The following is a 15,749-nucleotide window of genomic DNA, read 5'->3' as shown; positions in this document are numbered from 1 at the left end:
TAAATTAATAATCATGTAATTAACATTAGAAGTGTCAATTCTCCATCATCGCTGAATACTTTCACAGTGGGAGAGATGACAAAGTTGGTAATGATACCTCCATCTGGAACGTGCCTTTTAGTAACAAAAAACCCAGAACACTGCAGCAGCCAATTCTGAATTAGATGCAAACAGTAGATGTGCTAACACAGCCACAATATTGGCCTGAACTATGTGCAGAGCTCAGCTGCATCTGATACACGCCATGTAGATATTCACACATTTAATAATTTTAAACTCATGGATAGCCTTATTACCTTCAATAGAGTGACTCATTTATGAATGCAAGGGCAAGCACATAAGCAGTTTCAGAATCAAAAGTCCAATTTTAAAGAAAGTTAAGGAGTAGTAATTTTGCTAGACCTCAAACACAAGACCTTCTTGCACAAGTGTCAGATTACAAATTGAATTTAAAACTTGAACTCAACAGCTGAACACAAGAGCCAGGTATTTTTTTTTCTACCTTTTGCACAAGACATTTCTCTCATCCCGTCAGTCTTCTCAATCTTTGAAACTCAACGGCTTCACAGTGAGGGGAGGGGAAAAATAATACCATTCTGCCTTTCAAAGTGTATCATGATTCTTAATCCAACTTCTTATCTGCCTGCAAATCTTCATTTCTGTTGCTCTGTTTTCACATATCAGCTTACTACTCCCTCAGTCTACATTATAGTAGTATCTATTCATCCACATCAGAATTCATATTAAAGCTAGAGTTAGCACACAATGTAGCCAACTGAAGAAATTAAATCAAAACCTTAATATTATCATAAATTACATTTAATTCTTCCTGCCAATTTTTCAAATAGACTCCTTTCCTGTTGTGTTGTACGCATAATAAAAATTGGATGGGAAAACTCGAACATATGCATGGGGTAAGCTGCAGAAGAAATGTCTCTTCCACAACAACAGGTTAAAATAAACTGCAGAAATTTATTTTCCTACTTTACAGTGTCTCTTTAAACAGATTTTAGAATACATATACACAAAATAATCTCCCAAAGTTTACTATAAGCCAATTTTGCACAGAAATTGCTTTCATATTTACCACTTTTTTCAGCTTTCTCCCTGCTACGGGAGTAGCCAGGAACTGAAGAAGAAAAAGTTGCACTATCCCCTGAAGATGGTCCCGAGTTCTGATTGTTCTCACTATGGTCCACAGCAGCAGCGTTTAGCTGGGACCTTCCAAGATGCAGCTGGGGGTGAGAGGGACTTGAGGGGGGATCAGGATCTGAGTTCATTTTAGCTGTAAAAGAAGAGAATAATGATTAATTATCAGGTAGTAGGGTTACAATATAAAACCAGAGTAAACACTTAAAATCTGAATATACTTGTATAATTAGTTAAACAAAAAGCATAGCAAAGAGCAAGAAGGCTGACAGCAACTTCAAGATGTATTTATACATTCTTCAGTAATTCCAAGTATGAGCAGCTATTGTTGAGTAAGAGTGACCATATATAGCATTGTGCCAGAATAGCCACTGCTATAAACCAAATAAAAACTGATTTTGAAGTATAGATAAACACTAGAATTAATCAATCCTATAAATACTGGATACAAATAACTACTTTGAATCTAATGTTCTACTTACACATGCAAGAAATAAAGACTAGCCCCTAACTTTTTACAGAACAGTACCGACGTGTCCATAATGATAGAAAAATTTCACTATGCATCAAGGGCCTGGTTCACAGCCACCACCTAATCAGGCAACAGCGAGAGACAAGAAAGGTAAGAAGGCAAAGGAGGAGATGTAAAACTCTGCCACTGGAAATGAGGTGAGGGACACCACTAAAGATGCTCTTTATGGCCATTTCCAATTGTAATACATACAATCCAAAAATAAGCTATTTACTACTATATCCAACTATACAAAAAAATAGTATTCATACAAAAAAAAAACAACCACTAAGTCAGGAAGGGAGAGGTCTTACAGTTTCTTACAAGAGAAGGCCTTTTAACTTTCACTGTAAGCCCTCTCCTAAATGATGTGAGGATCTCTGTTCTCTATTATAAAGTTCCTTAAATAAGGAAACTTTCATAAAAGCGCTTAGTGAAAACTCAGCTTTTATAAGACAGGCAGCAGCAAGGTGCAGGCATACGCTGCTACCACAGAATAACTCAGAGCGCTCCCGGTGCTTAAAAGTAATTCCCCTCAAGTTAAACAATTTGCAAGGAACACTGGAGAGGGTGTCTGGCTACAAACTTACAAACTGTATTTTTTAATTCTGTACATTCAGAATACTGACCTAAAGGTGCCCTTGTAAAGGTGAAGGTAGCATAGCCAAAACCAAAGATCCACTGCTCAACTCAGCCAACAACTACCCCCACTGAAAAGATGCTAAAATCCCAGCAGGATGCTACAAGCACCAGCAACTTATGTGTTGTAACTACACTTACTACTGTAAAACATATTCTTTGTACTTCAGACAACTTGCTTGCCCAAATTAAGCTTCCCTGAACCAGAAAATATTTCACTGATACAAGTAAATGCATTTCTGTATTATGTTTCTACATCAAGTTATAAATAAACCAACAGAGTTCAGTCAACCTTCAAACAATCCCAGGAAAACACAAGAGATTAAAATACTTTCCCGCTAAACCAGCACGAGTATTTTTAACCACTATACAAACACAAAAGTTACTTCACCTCTGGTTTTAAGCTTGACCTTAGCGCTTCGGCAGAGACGAGCAGAAGCCCCACGGTGCCAGGCTCCGGCTCCCGGAGCGCACCCCCCCCACCCCAGACCGGGGTCCCGGGCGGGGTCCCGGCCGAGGGCCCGCAGCAGGCCCAGCTCGGCGGCAGCCAGCCACCAGAAGGGCTCCCGTCCCCGGCCACCCCCGCCTGCCCCGCAAAGCACACCGCCAACTTTCCCTACTGCGGGCTCAGGCGCGAACCGAGGCTAGCCCTTCGGCTTGGCTGTAGGGCTGCTTCTAGAGGCCTGCCAGCGGGAGGCGGGGTAAGACTCTGGGGAGCCCGGGAGAGCTCCGAAGGCAAGGGGGGGAACCGGGAGGCACCGGCGGGCCCGCGCCGCCCCGGGCCGGCCGAGCCTAGCTGCCAGCAGTGACTCTGCAACCCCCGGCGGGGCAGCCGGAGGGATCGGCCTCGTTCCCCGTGAGGCCGGAGGGCGCCCGGGCGGCGGCTGCCACCCCGGAAGGCCGGGAACCCCAGCACGTCCCCCAAGCACGGCGGCGGGCCAGAGGGAGGCCGGCAGCTCGGGCCGTCCTGCCGGAGGTCCCCGCCCCAGACGCTCACCGAGTCCGGCAGGACGAAATCACCAGCGGGGACTCCCGGCCACAAACTCCCCGGTGGCTCCAGAGGCTGCGAGGCGCCAAGTGGGGCGCCTCCCACCGCCCTACGGGGGCGGCCCCGGCCCGGCCCCGGCCCCAGCCCTCTGACCGCCCCGCCCCGCCCCGCCGCCACTCACCGCCCACCACGGCCCGCGGAGGCTTCGCCGCTGCCGGGCGGGCCCGGCGGGTGGAGGAGGAGACGGAGGCGGGGGCGGGCCGCGCAGGGGTGGTGCACCGGCCGGCGGGAGGAGAAACGCGGCTGGGGCAGCGGCGGCAGCGCGTCGTATGCGCCCTGTTCCCGCGCTGGGGGGCGGCGGCGGCGTGCCCCGCGGGGATGGGAGGCGGTGTCTGACGGGGGGCGGCTGGGGCAGCCGCGGGCAACTCCAGAGTGGCAGCATGGGGCAGCAGGGGTGGCGCCCGCCCTCGGGAGAGGCTTCGTGGGGCAGCCGCTGCGAGGCGGGTTCTGGCGAGCCGTGAGGCGGCGGCGGCCTAGAAGCGGCGAGAAGGCCGCCCCGAGTGGCCACCAAGCGTCGGGGAAGGTGCCCGACAGCCTCCCCGGGCATCGGTCCCGAGCTGTCCGAGTGCGGATATAGGCCTTCCCCTCAACCAGGGCCCTGCACTTGTCCTTCCGGGGAGCGGGAGGGGCTGGGGCCAGCCCTGCCGAAGCGCCTCCTGTGAGCGAACGGGGAGGCGGGCAGGGCTTCGGGCCCTGTCAGCCGCGGGGGGCGAAAGCGGCTTCCTCGGGTCTGAGAGGGGGCACGGCCCTCCTGCTTCCGAGTTCCTCCGTAGAGAGCAGAAGGAGTGAAGAGAAGGGGGAAAAGGGTGAGAACAGAGTAACTACTTATTCCTGAATGTCTTTTAAGTTGCTACTGTATACACTACTTCTGCCTGCATGGAAAGCACCTGGGCTGGTAGCGAGCTGTAAACTTGGGTGTATGTGTTGTATTGGTTGTATTGGTAGTAAACGTCTTTTTAGAAATAATACACTGTTTCTGATTTTTTTACCTAAAGAATAAATAAGTCAAGGTCCCTACGAAGTACTGTGAATAGCTTCTAATTAAAAAAACACCCCAACCTCACAAACTCAAAATAGGAGATTAAATTTAAACTTCAGCCATTCATATTTAGTCACATAAGTTGATTTTTCACAAGTCCCAAGTTGGCAGCAGATCATGGGAAGCTATGATATGTTCCATTTTTCAAATGCCAGTTAGATCCTACTTGTTGATGTCACTGCATCTTGGGGTGATCCCCAAACAAAAATATGGTCCCCAGCATCCTTACTATTTCCTTGCCTTGGAAGTCATAACAAAATTCTTTCTTTTACCTAAAATAAGTTTCAAGAAACATAAAGTTATGCTTCTGTTTACTTCAAATTAAAATAAATTTTGGAAAGAAAAGAGTTACTTTTAGGAAGATCATTTCAAGTCTGAGTGTAATATGGTTTTATCAGGAACATACAATGCCCACCTTGTGTTTTATGTTTAGGTGTTTCTTTAGAGTAGACTGACAGCATGACTGAACTCAGATATGACAAACTTCCTACTGCTGCAATCTGCTCCCCCAGCTATTCACATTTTCCGCAAGATATTATTCTATACCACTGATTTGATATTTAGTGGGTGTGCTTAATGGATGTAACTTGCTTAGGGAACAGGTGGAATTGAGGGTGGTAGCTGGAGAAGTAACTGAAAAGGAAATGTAAAAATAAGTCTCCCCTGCTGCTTGTGCCTGTTCCTTTCCAAGGCACAGTCAAACATGGCATAAGCCATTCCAGGGAAGTTCAGTTTAAGATTAAAACTGACACACTGACTACTAACCTGCTTAACAGGGAGACTCACTGTAAAATATATTCTGTGGTTGCTTATGACCGATCTTACATTGAAGATGCACATTACTGCCATTGCTGAACTTGATCAGGTCCTTACTTAAGATAAGGTCAACTAACCCTTTGCAGTACATGAATGTCACACACACCTTATGTACTCACATACATGTTATATAAATACATATAATATTACTGAGAGTAAACTAAGCTTGGACATGATGGCAGCTTCTATTATGAACTTCACTCATTTCACTTTGGCTTACACTATATCACAAACTATTAGTTTGCATTTGGCATTATCACAGTTGCTAGTTGTTACAGCTACAAAGAAACATGGAAGTACTGTGGTATCTTGTCACAATCCTTTTTTAGTTTCAGTTATGTACTATGACTTACAGAATTAACAGAATGGTTGAGGTTGGAAGTGACCTCTGGAGGTCATTGCTCCAAACCCCCTCTCAAGCAGGGTCAGCTATAGCCAGCTGCCCGGGACCATGTCCAGGTGGCTTTTGAGTATCTCCAAGGATGGAGACTCCACAGCCTCTCTGGGTGACCCGTGCCAGTGTTTAGTCCCCCTCACATTAAAAAAGCTTTTCCTGATGTTCAGACAGAGCCTCCTGTATTTCAGTTTGTGGCCATTGCCTCTGGTTCCTGTCACTGGCCAGCAGTGGAAAGAGCCTGGTTTCATCCTCTTTGCACCCTCCCTTCATGTATTTATATACATTGGTAAGATCTTCCTGAGCCTTCTCTTGTCCAGGCTGAGCAGCCCCAGCTCTCTCAGCCTTTCCTCACAGGAGAGGTGCCCTAGTCCCTTCGTCATTTTAGTGGCCATTTGTTGGACTCTCTCCAGTATGTCCATGTTTCTTGTACTGGGGAGCCCAGAACTGGACACAGCCCTCCAGGTGTGGCCTCAACTGGTGCTGAGCAGAGGGGAAGGATCACCTCCCCTGACCTGCTGGCAACACTTTGTCTAATGCAGCCAGGGATACCATTACTCATCTTTGCAACAAGGGCACATTGCTGGCTTATGTTCAACCTGGTGTCCACCAGAATGCCCAGATCCTTTCCTGTCAAGCTGCATTCCAGGTGGGTGGCCCCCAGCATATATCAGTGCCTGGGGATGTTCCTCCCCAGGTGCAGGACATTGCATTTCCCCTTGTTTAACTGCACAAGGTTCCTGTCAGCTCAGATTTTAGAAAATCCTATTGCAACAAAATAAAGGTTTCAGTTCAGCCAGTTTCTTTTTGGATTAGAGTGTGGGTATTTCCTGAGCTAGCTCGAGGGCATCAGTAAGCGAAAACCAGCCTTGGGAGAGAGACAGAGTTGTGCTTGTTGGAAGGAAGCCATGGGAGCAAGAAGAGAAACTTTAAGATATGGAGCTGTCTGCAGGGCTTGTGGCCTTGTAGATAACGGGAGTTGCTAAGCTGCTGTGTCTGCAATAGAAAAAAAAGCTAACAGTGGAAAACTACTTAGCATAGTTACAGGCTGATACGCCAGCCCACTGTAAAGGTATAAAAGGCTTGCTTGATTTTAATAAAGTTTCTTCAAGGTGTCTTTGATCCGCTCTCGGAGTCCATGCATCAGTACGCCACATCAGAGAATCAATAATCCTTTTATAAATATTTTGTAAGTTTACACAGTGATGTTTTTTTGACTTTTGCTGTTTTCTGTAAACATTATTTACTCAAGAGATGATGAAATGTAGTAGGAATGACTGCCTGGGATGTACACTGAAATTAACTGCTTTTTCATATAGTCATCAATGAGTTATAGAAATATACTTCAACAGGGACATATAATGATCTAAGCAACTCGTATGTTGCCTTTGTTGGAGTGCATGTGATACAAACTGACATTTTCACATTCTGTTGTGAAATTCATATTCCAGCACCTAGGCATGTGTGTAGTATTGAAATGTTTAAGAGAAGTCTGTCTCTTAGAAAATTTAATTTATAACAGCAAAAGACAAGATCATGCTAAGCAACATTTAAATGTAACATTTTGTTACTAAATCAATCAATTTAAACTGATTTATCTATCATATTACTGAAATGAAATCGCATTTGTAGCGTTGCTGGCATACAAGTAGTTTCTCAGTAGTCCAGAGGAAAAACTATTTAATCAAACTGTTCCTAAAATGAAGAGAGAAAGCAGTGATCATCCTAGAAAATAGAACTTGCATGCAGATGAATCATTCCAATGAATAGCCTTCAACTCTGTATGTTTTTCACAACACCTCTGAGTAAGAGTCCATTTCTTTAGTCCATGGTACACTCAGAAACTGATTTGACATAATTACTCTGGATGTTTCTGGAATCTGTTAATCCTACTGAAAATATTGTCAGCAGTGCTCTTGTAAGAGTTAGAAGAGCTGAAAATTTCATAGAGAAATGCCATGTGCATCTTCAGTAGTTATGAAAGGCAGTGCATTATGGAAATGAAAACTGAGTGATGGTAAATAACCTGTACTAAAAGCTGTCTCAAAGATCATCTCTTTTTTTTGCCCCACCTTACCAATTAAGAGAACAGCTGTTATTTCAAAATAATAGGTTTTGTTGTTTACTCTGATACACCCATTTTAACAGTATAATTTAATTGATGGAAGCATTACCTCAGCATAACATTAGTGCAATAAAAGCTCTAGCATACCTCATGAGCATGGGTACTATTGTTCCATTAGACTGAGGACCAAACTGAAAACACATTTTATTTTCTTTAAAAAAAATTTTTAAGGCACTGTGTAAATCTAAAGCAGCAGGTATTTTCTGTCAGAGCATAATAGATTAAGCGTACTGAGACCATAGACATAGAATCTGGAGAATCAAGAATATGATGTCAGCAACTAAGATGTTAGTGCCATTTGGGATGGACATATGGCAGAAAGAATAAAAGGCAAGGGTGGGAGGAAACAGAAAGAAAAACATAACGAAGTGGGCACAAACCCCAGGTAAAAATAGGAATTGAGGAGTTTTGTGGAGATGGCACCAAAGACTCTTCTTCCCAGATCCGCCTATTAAATACCTCTGTCACCTCAGGGCTGAAGTAGCTTTTGCCTGAGTACCTGTTTTCATGCACTAAAGTATGTAGGGTAATATGAGCGTCTCCCCTGTCCACTGCTCTTTTAACCTGTCTTTATTCCACTGTCCTTATGCCAAATGGCAGCACGCAAGTAGTATTCATCATTGCTTTATATAAAAAAGCAACACTGCCATTCTCCATTTAGCTAGCTCAGCTGTGAGGAAAGGGTCAGTAGTTTCCTTTCCATGAATACCTATGCTATAGGCGACTTAAGTGGCATCAGATATTCAGTTTTGCACTTAATTTCTCAACTATCTTTTATAATCATGGACATACACTGTGAAAGAAGAAAAGGTTTTAAGAACAAGCACAGATACAACCATACTCACGCAGGTGATAAGTAAGGCTGCGAAGGTCTTGACGCAGCAATTATTGGGCATTAAGTCCTAGGTTGGAGGCGTTGCCTGGAGCTGGTAAAGGGGAGCGTGCTCCTCTTTCACTTCCTTGAACATTCTTCATTTGTTCTTTTCACAGCTTTGCTAAGACAGCTACTGATTTCACTGCTAATCGACAATCTAAATGGGACTTTGTTCTCTTAACGCATGAAGCTTCACCTGAATCAAAGCTGAAGTTGTTCTGTTCTGCTACAGTCTAGAGAAAACAGCAGTTTTCATAGAGGGAAGGAATATTACCTCAAATGTTTATACACAAAACCACAGCAGCCAGTATCAGCGCAGTCTGGAACACTTATCTTGAATCAATTTGGTGTTGCCAGAGATGAAATTTGGTCTAAAATTCAACTGGACATATCTAACCACTGAGGATTTCTTGATAGGCGTAACTTCTTACTCTACAGCTTGTAAATAGTTTGTAAGTAAGTGAGATCGCATTAAGAAGTGCCGTGGCCCCCTCAAACAACATACTTAACACAGGTGAGCTTGTTTCAACGTTTCAAATTGGAAAGTATGCCACAAATTTCGTCCTATAGATTGACACCACGTTAGTGGTCTCCCCTTTGCGGGTCGAGCATAATCCTTTGCTCGCAGTGACCCCTAGTGGGGACGGGTGAGACAACTTAGTGCCGTCCGAGGTGCTGCTTGTAGAACGTCGCGTACAGCCGTTACCTGGTTAAGGGGACACGTGTTCCGTCTGTTTGACTGTATGACAGACTGCTTTAGGAATTAAACAAGCATGCAAAACACGAACAGGGAACGGTAAACCGAAACCCACTCCCTCAGCCAGACTAAATAAGGAAATTAAAGGTCTTCCATGGTCTCTGTGTAATTTTGGTTAGATTTTTCTTTTTCAAAAAAATGCATCCATGATTCAGGTAATTTCCAGCATTCGCAAGAGCAAGAGATTGCTTTTACTTTCTGAAGTACAGCCTTGTACTGGTCTCTGCATGAGAGAGAGAAAACAGAAGGCTGTGATGCAAGAATTTCTACAAAGACTGATGTAAAATGTACAGCTTCTCCAAACCCGGACCCCAATGTAGTTATGAATTAACTTCAGTATATCACATACATTTTCTTCACCCAAGATTACTGGAGTGAGCATTTCCCCCTCTCTTTTGCAGAACAATTTGAATGAATTGGGGAGAAGAACAAAAGCTCTGAAGCAACAATTATTCTGTCCGTTTCTCCAAAACTGCAGATGAAAAGGAAGTGGAGCAGATCATTATAGGAAGTACATTAGTAAGGAATATTTGTGATGGTTGGCAGAGTTAAATCTGGGATTTGGCAGTTGAAGGAGATTTAGCTCTAGAATTAGCTTACTCAATCCATGACTATTCAGAATTCAAGCTATAAGCATCTGGCTCACTTCGGACAAATAGAAATGACCATTCCTTTGTCAGACGGACAAGTTCACATAGCTTGAAATACAAAGCATTAATAATTTGCAAAGGGTACAACACATTTTTTTCTGTAAACTATCTTCTGTCCTTCCCTGGATTCCATCTGCTACACAGCAGCAAACATAGACATGTTGTTCTCCATCCACAAAACATTACATATAAATTGCTGTCTGAAAACCTGGGTTGCTATATCTCAGTTTCAGGCATGTTTAATGTGAAGGATTCTGTAATAGAGATTGTGCATAATTTAAGTAAGGTTTTAAAAATGTGCAAAACTATCATATTGAAAATTAAATTTCTGACAAGAAATACATGCTAGTAGTCCTACACATGTCAGATAAAATTCTGTCATATTGTGGCTTTCAGTCTTTTAGTAAGGAAGCTTTCTTAGAGTCATGTTGCCATTAAGCTTTCAAACCATATTTATGTCAGTATTGCTATCTCCAAATCTCACTGCTTCCTGCCTAAAAAACTTCCCACTTATTTCAAAGCTTTGTATACAAGCACATTGACAGAAACGTGAAAAGAAGGTGAGTGTTAAGGAATTATAAAGTAGAGAATTTCAGAATTATTATCTGGAAAGTCCGCATTATTCATCATCAATTTTCAGTCACATAATAAGAGAAAGGGTTCAATTAATTTGAACTGCATATTTAAAACTATTTTCTTTGTCCTTTAGGCTTTTATCTTACCAAAACCTTTTCAATCCAATCTTTATACTATATATTTATGCTTGTTCAGATTTTATTTATACGTGTCGGTACTCCAATCCTGTTAATTAACATCAAAAGCAGTGGATTTTACTAACTTTACCTGACATTAGGAGTGTAGGGACAGGTTGCAGCTCTTTAATAATGCTGTTTTGTCATAGCAAATGCAGTCATCTAATTATTCTTATGATGCCAAATGTAGTTAGTCTGTATTCTCACAGGATGGGGTTGGTCAGTTTGAGCTTTCAATATCTTTACAGTCCTGTCTGTAATTAGTAAATTACACACACAAGGCTTCCACCAGGTGGCAACAACACTCTTCAGTCTTTTAAGCATTTGCTGTATTTTGGATGGTAGAAATGTGTTATATACTAAGCAGAAGGAAAAATATGTGATTTATAATAATAAGGTGATAGAAAATTATTTTCCTGAACTCTCAAGGTACAAGCACTTATGAAAAGTCATCTTTAAGTAGGAACAGACTCCAGCATGCTGGGCAATATCCATTGTTAGGTTCTTAACATCTGTTTCAATATAAATACAAGTATTCCCCTTGGTTCCTGAGAAACTGAAATTGTTTACATTTGCTTTTGATGAAACCATACAGAGCAAACAGTGTGAAATGCTAATTTACTAGTGGGAGCTTAAACCTCATAGAGGTCTCACAGTTTTGGCTCAAATTGAGGCTGATCAAATCCACACCTTCATCTACAAATTAAATGCTCTTTTTTAGACTTAATCTAGATGTATTTCTGTAAGTGCTGTACAATTGCTATATGCCTATCCTGTATTTCTGGAGGAGGAAATATCTGCACCGTGAGGCTTCCATTTGCCAGAAGTGGAGAACTTGCTGTGCACTCACTTTTCAGATGCTCTGCACGTGGTTAGTGAGCTTTGTCACGTTACAAACGTGTTCCACCTGCAGAGCTTTGCACCTACTTAGGGCAGCAGTATGAGTTCTACATACTCAGGGTTTCCAGATTTACTGCAGCCCAGTTAGAGTTATGGTCTGACAGCATGCATCAAGTCCTTGCCAGTGAGAAAATTCCTCAAACTTCTCCTAGAAAAGTTTCCAGGAAGAAAAAGAGGGCATGTCTGAGGAAATGAAAAGGTGTAACAGTTGTGGTATCTCAAAACTAATTGCACAATAGCTGTCTGACTCTTCAGTGTCTTGTCAGGCACAACCATGCAGTATGCTGTTATTTTCTGGAGTTCCCTATGATAATGTGTGACAAGATGTAATTGCCCAAAATAGTCTTCACAAGCAATGAAGAGGACATCATCTAATTGGTCAAGTAGAAAGTCCTAAGGAAGAAGGTGGAGACAAACACTACAAACTTTCTCACACAGAGGAAAGAGTTTAGAACAAATGCCTGTTTCTGCTCATACAATACAACCTACTGCCATTTTTAAGAACAGAGGTCATCTTGTACACTTTACAAGCACTTCTTTTGTACATTCTCAGTCAGCAGAACTCTATGCGCCAGCGATACACCCATCATCAATAATTTCCACAAATCCTGCACAAGTGAAATATTTTTTCCTGCTCCCTCGTGTAGAGGTGTACATGTGTAAAATTCCATAAATATTTCCAAACCATTTCACTGTAACCTAAGAAACCACAATCCTTTCTTGTGCATTCTCAATTTGTAACCTATTGCAACTTGTGTGAACACATGAACTGCCCATTTTCATTTTTCCCCCCAAATGCTTACATTTACAAAAAAGCTACTATAGGAAAAGATGGTATCAAGATAGGCATTGTTTTTTCTACTGCAGATATACAGAACTTCAAACTGCAGAGAAAAGTAATTTGCAACATCAGTTGAAATAGGGATATTGCATTTGGTTAATGTAAGGTGATTGCAGAGGTTACTGCCTTTGATGCAATAGTTTATGAAACAACTGCTGGTTTTATCTGAGTATATCATAAAGCACCCGTACATTTGAAAAATTATATTTAATTTATAGTTTTAGTTTTCATGTGTTTCTAATAGGTTATTGGATGAAAACACTTTGAACACAAATAGCTAAGGCTGCAAAAGTTATCATTGAAAGAACTCGAGTTATGTTTTGCTTTCTTTTTCACACTTCAAACACCACAAGTCTAAAACATTATTTGAATAGGGAATTTTGCATGCAGAACTAAAAACTTTACTGCCTTCTATATCGTTGAATAGACTAATAATACTGACACATGCTGTTTCAATGGAAGGAATCATTCAAGTATGGAGAAATTCCAGCTGCAGAAGCTCACTGCAACTTTAAACCATCCTCTACAGCAGATAAATACCTAAGGCACATTCACAACTATGCATAAATTGGTTTCACTAGGAATGCCTGATAACAATGTAACTAATTCACTGAAATGGAGCTTATAGCTATAAGTGAAAAATGTCTCCAAACTATTGAAGTCAGGTATATATATATTGACATAGACCCCATACTGCATTAATGTTCTTACTTTGCTTACCCATAGAATAATTTTTCTTTTTTCCTCCTTTTTTTTGAAATACCACTTAAAATGTAAAACAATTAAGAATAAAAGTAGAAAAAACATTTTCAGCCAAATTTTGGATCAGGGTCCATTTAATCTTCAGGATGCCAGAGCCAATAAAGAGTACAGGTTGCAAGTAGCAGTTGCCATTCCCTTTTAACAATTGTGACAAAATCATTGTCCACTAAAGCTGCACAGTTTCATACATGAAATCCTACTACAGAAAGAAAAGGTGATGAAGAACGCTAAATTACTTTACACAGTGTAAAAAACCCCAAATCCCAAGAGAAAAATAAGGTCCATGCAACTGCACACTCAAGACCATGCTGACCTGCATTCTTACATATGTCCTTATCTAGGTATATTAACCCAGTACTTCACATCTACAATACATAGAGGACATACTCAAATACTACATACATGAATTTTATCTTTCTGTTACACTATCCAGCCACCTATTTCAATGCAAACAAAGTATTTTTCCTACCACCATCCTTATTTAGGAATGGTGCCCAAAAATCAGGAGGCAGACTTAGCTGCATGTCACTAGGAAGTCCTCCCTGGGCGGCCGGTGGGTCCCTGCTCCCCGCGGGCTCCATGAGCTGAGGGCACAGCCGGCCGCGCCGCGGCCTTCACCGCAGGCTGGGGGGGAACCTCTGCTCCGGCGCCTGGAGCCCCTCCGGCCCTGCCTGCACCCACCGGGTGTCTGCGGGGCTGCTGCTCGCACACCTGCTCACTCCTCTCTGGCTGCAGTTGCTGTTGTGTACCTTTTCTTTCCCCTCCTTAAATACTTTGTCCCCCTGCTGCTACCACCATCACTGATGGACTCGGCCTTGCCCAGCGGCGGGTCCATCCTGGAGCCGGCTGGCGTTGGCTCCATCGGGCATGGGGGGAGCTTCTGGCAGCTTCTCACAGCAGACACCCCTGTAGCCCCCCGCTACCAAAACATTGGCACACAAACCAAATATGCCTGGTATAAAAGACAGTTGATTTACCATATACACTGGTTTTGAAGTCATGTAATTCCAATTTAATATTTCTTTTTTTCTTCTTTACACTCAGTTCTTCATCTGTCTATACTGGGTTTGAGAGAATTTTGGGCTGCGCAGTATGAAGTAAACGTTCTCACCATTAGTGCTAAGTCAGGTGCTAGCAAATTCTTCAGTTTGGCACACTGTACACAACAAATAGGTTTTTTCTCATTGTATTCTAAGGTCATACTTGTTCTGCTCTATGCTCTAGGTCATTCTAGCATTACTGTTTGCCCAGATTCTTATTAAGGATGTGTGTCTCGGACTACTTTTTTCCTAGGTAGATTGGTATTTCCAAGATGAATCTTTTGTCACACCTTTTCATCCATGCGCTTTTACTCTTTGAGTTTCATGCACTTCTTTCCTCTTGATGTGACTGTATTCCTGATTTATCCGTAGTATTAGCTTGAATGTCTCTGTTAAAAAAAGCTTAAATAAGGCTTAGATGAGACTAAGACAGCTATAGATGCTTATGATTTCTTTCCCCCCCCACCCCGTATGTTAGTTTTCTATCTGTTTTGATTAGAAACAAACAACAAAATCTTGCCTAATAAAATCCTTGGGAGATGGAAAATATTGCAAGAATTTGGGAAAAAGATAAATAATGTCATACATCTGCAAAACATTCTGGAACCTGAGAGGTGGCATATTCAAGACGGCAGTGCACCCCTGCTGTGTTCATACAGGGAGTCAGTGTGACATATGGCTGGTTATGAATCCTGCTGTATATGAATGCTACATGTCCTGGCCTTGTCAAGGTGTTACATTTTTCCAGTGTTAATGTGTTGAGTTGGCTTACGTTAGGGCTGCATAAAGAAAAAAAGGATTCAGCAATAGTTTCAAACCAAGAGTCTTGTAAACAAACACTGTGAAGAAATAAATGACAGGCAGATTTCAGCCTGCAGGCTCAAATAACAACTGTTTTAACAGTTGGGAGTTGGAAAGAACTGAGTAATTTTTAGAGACAGAGCCATTTTTAACTGCTTAAAAGGCATCAACCATATAAAAGAGCTATGAATATTTTAAAAACTACTTTATTTCTTCAGAAATGGTAATTCTTGATCAAAAGAAGTTGCTACAGATCAAGCATTATTTGGTGGAGTGAGAAATCCAGAGAGAGAAGCCTGCAGGAAGAATTGGCAGGGAACTAGGTAGACTCTCCTAGAATGGAAGATGGAGAGACAACTGGTAAGAAAGAGGTCTGTGTTTTATTGTTTCAAAACATAACTTCTTGCATTTTTTTTAGTTAACAGTGCTCTATGATTAAGAGAATATTTGATAACTACTTGCCAGTTTAATTGCCCCAGAAGAAAGAGAACTAGACTTGTTGAGGTAAACCATATTTGCTTCACTATAGACTGCATCTGGGGTCCAATTATGAAAGCAGGAAAAAGAAATCACCTTGATGGACATAAGCTGTTTGAGCTCACAGTCCTGAACAACTGGACTTTGAAAAATCAACCATCCTGAGAGAAGATT

General features: G+C 42.2%; 1 protein-coding gene across 2 annotated transcripts in view; it reads right to left on the bottom strand.

Annotated features, from left to right (window-relative positions):
- Nucleotides 1–3,434, bottom strand: part of WFS1 (wolframin ER transmembrane glycoprotein) — a 34,018-nt gene extending 30,584 nt beyond the window's left edge. Inside the window, exons 1-2 of one of the 2 annotated variants that reach the window (XM_056349460.1) lie at nucleotides 3,297–3,434; nucleotides 1,088–1,285 (exon numbers count right to left, since the gene is read on the bottom strand). In XM_056349460.1, the coding sequence (XP_056205435.1) occupies nucleotides 1,088–1,280 (193 nt within the window). In that variant the 5' untranslated portion in view covers nucleotides 1,281–1,285; nucleotides 3,297–3,434. Of the gene's footprint in view, nucleotides 1–1,087; nucleotides 1,286–2,690; nucleotides 2,843–3,296 lie in introns of those variants that run through there. The other variant, XM_056349468.1, reaches the window with a different exon arrangement.
- Nucleotides 3,435–15,749: the final 12,315 nt, after the last annotated feature.

The sequence above is a fragment of the Falco biarmicus genome, chromosome 1 (genome assembly GCF_023638135.1).
Source record: "Falco biarmicus isolate bFalBia1 chromosome 1, bFalBia1.pri, whole genome shotgun sequence".
Lineage (NCBI taxonomy): Eukaryota > Metazoa > Chordata > Aves > Falconiformes > Falconidae > Falco > Falco biarmicus.
This window is presented reverse-complemented; position numbering and strand designations above follow the sequence as displayed.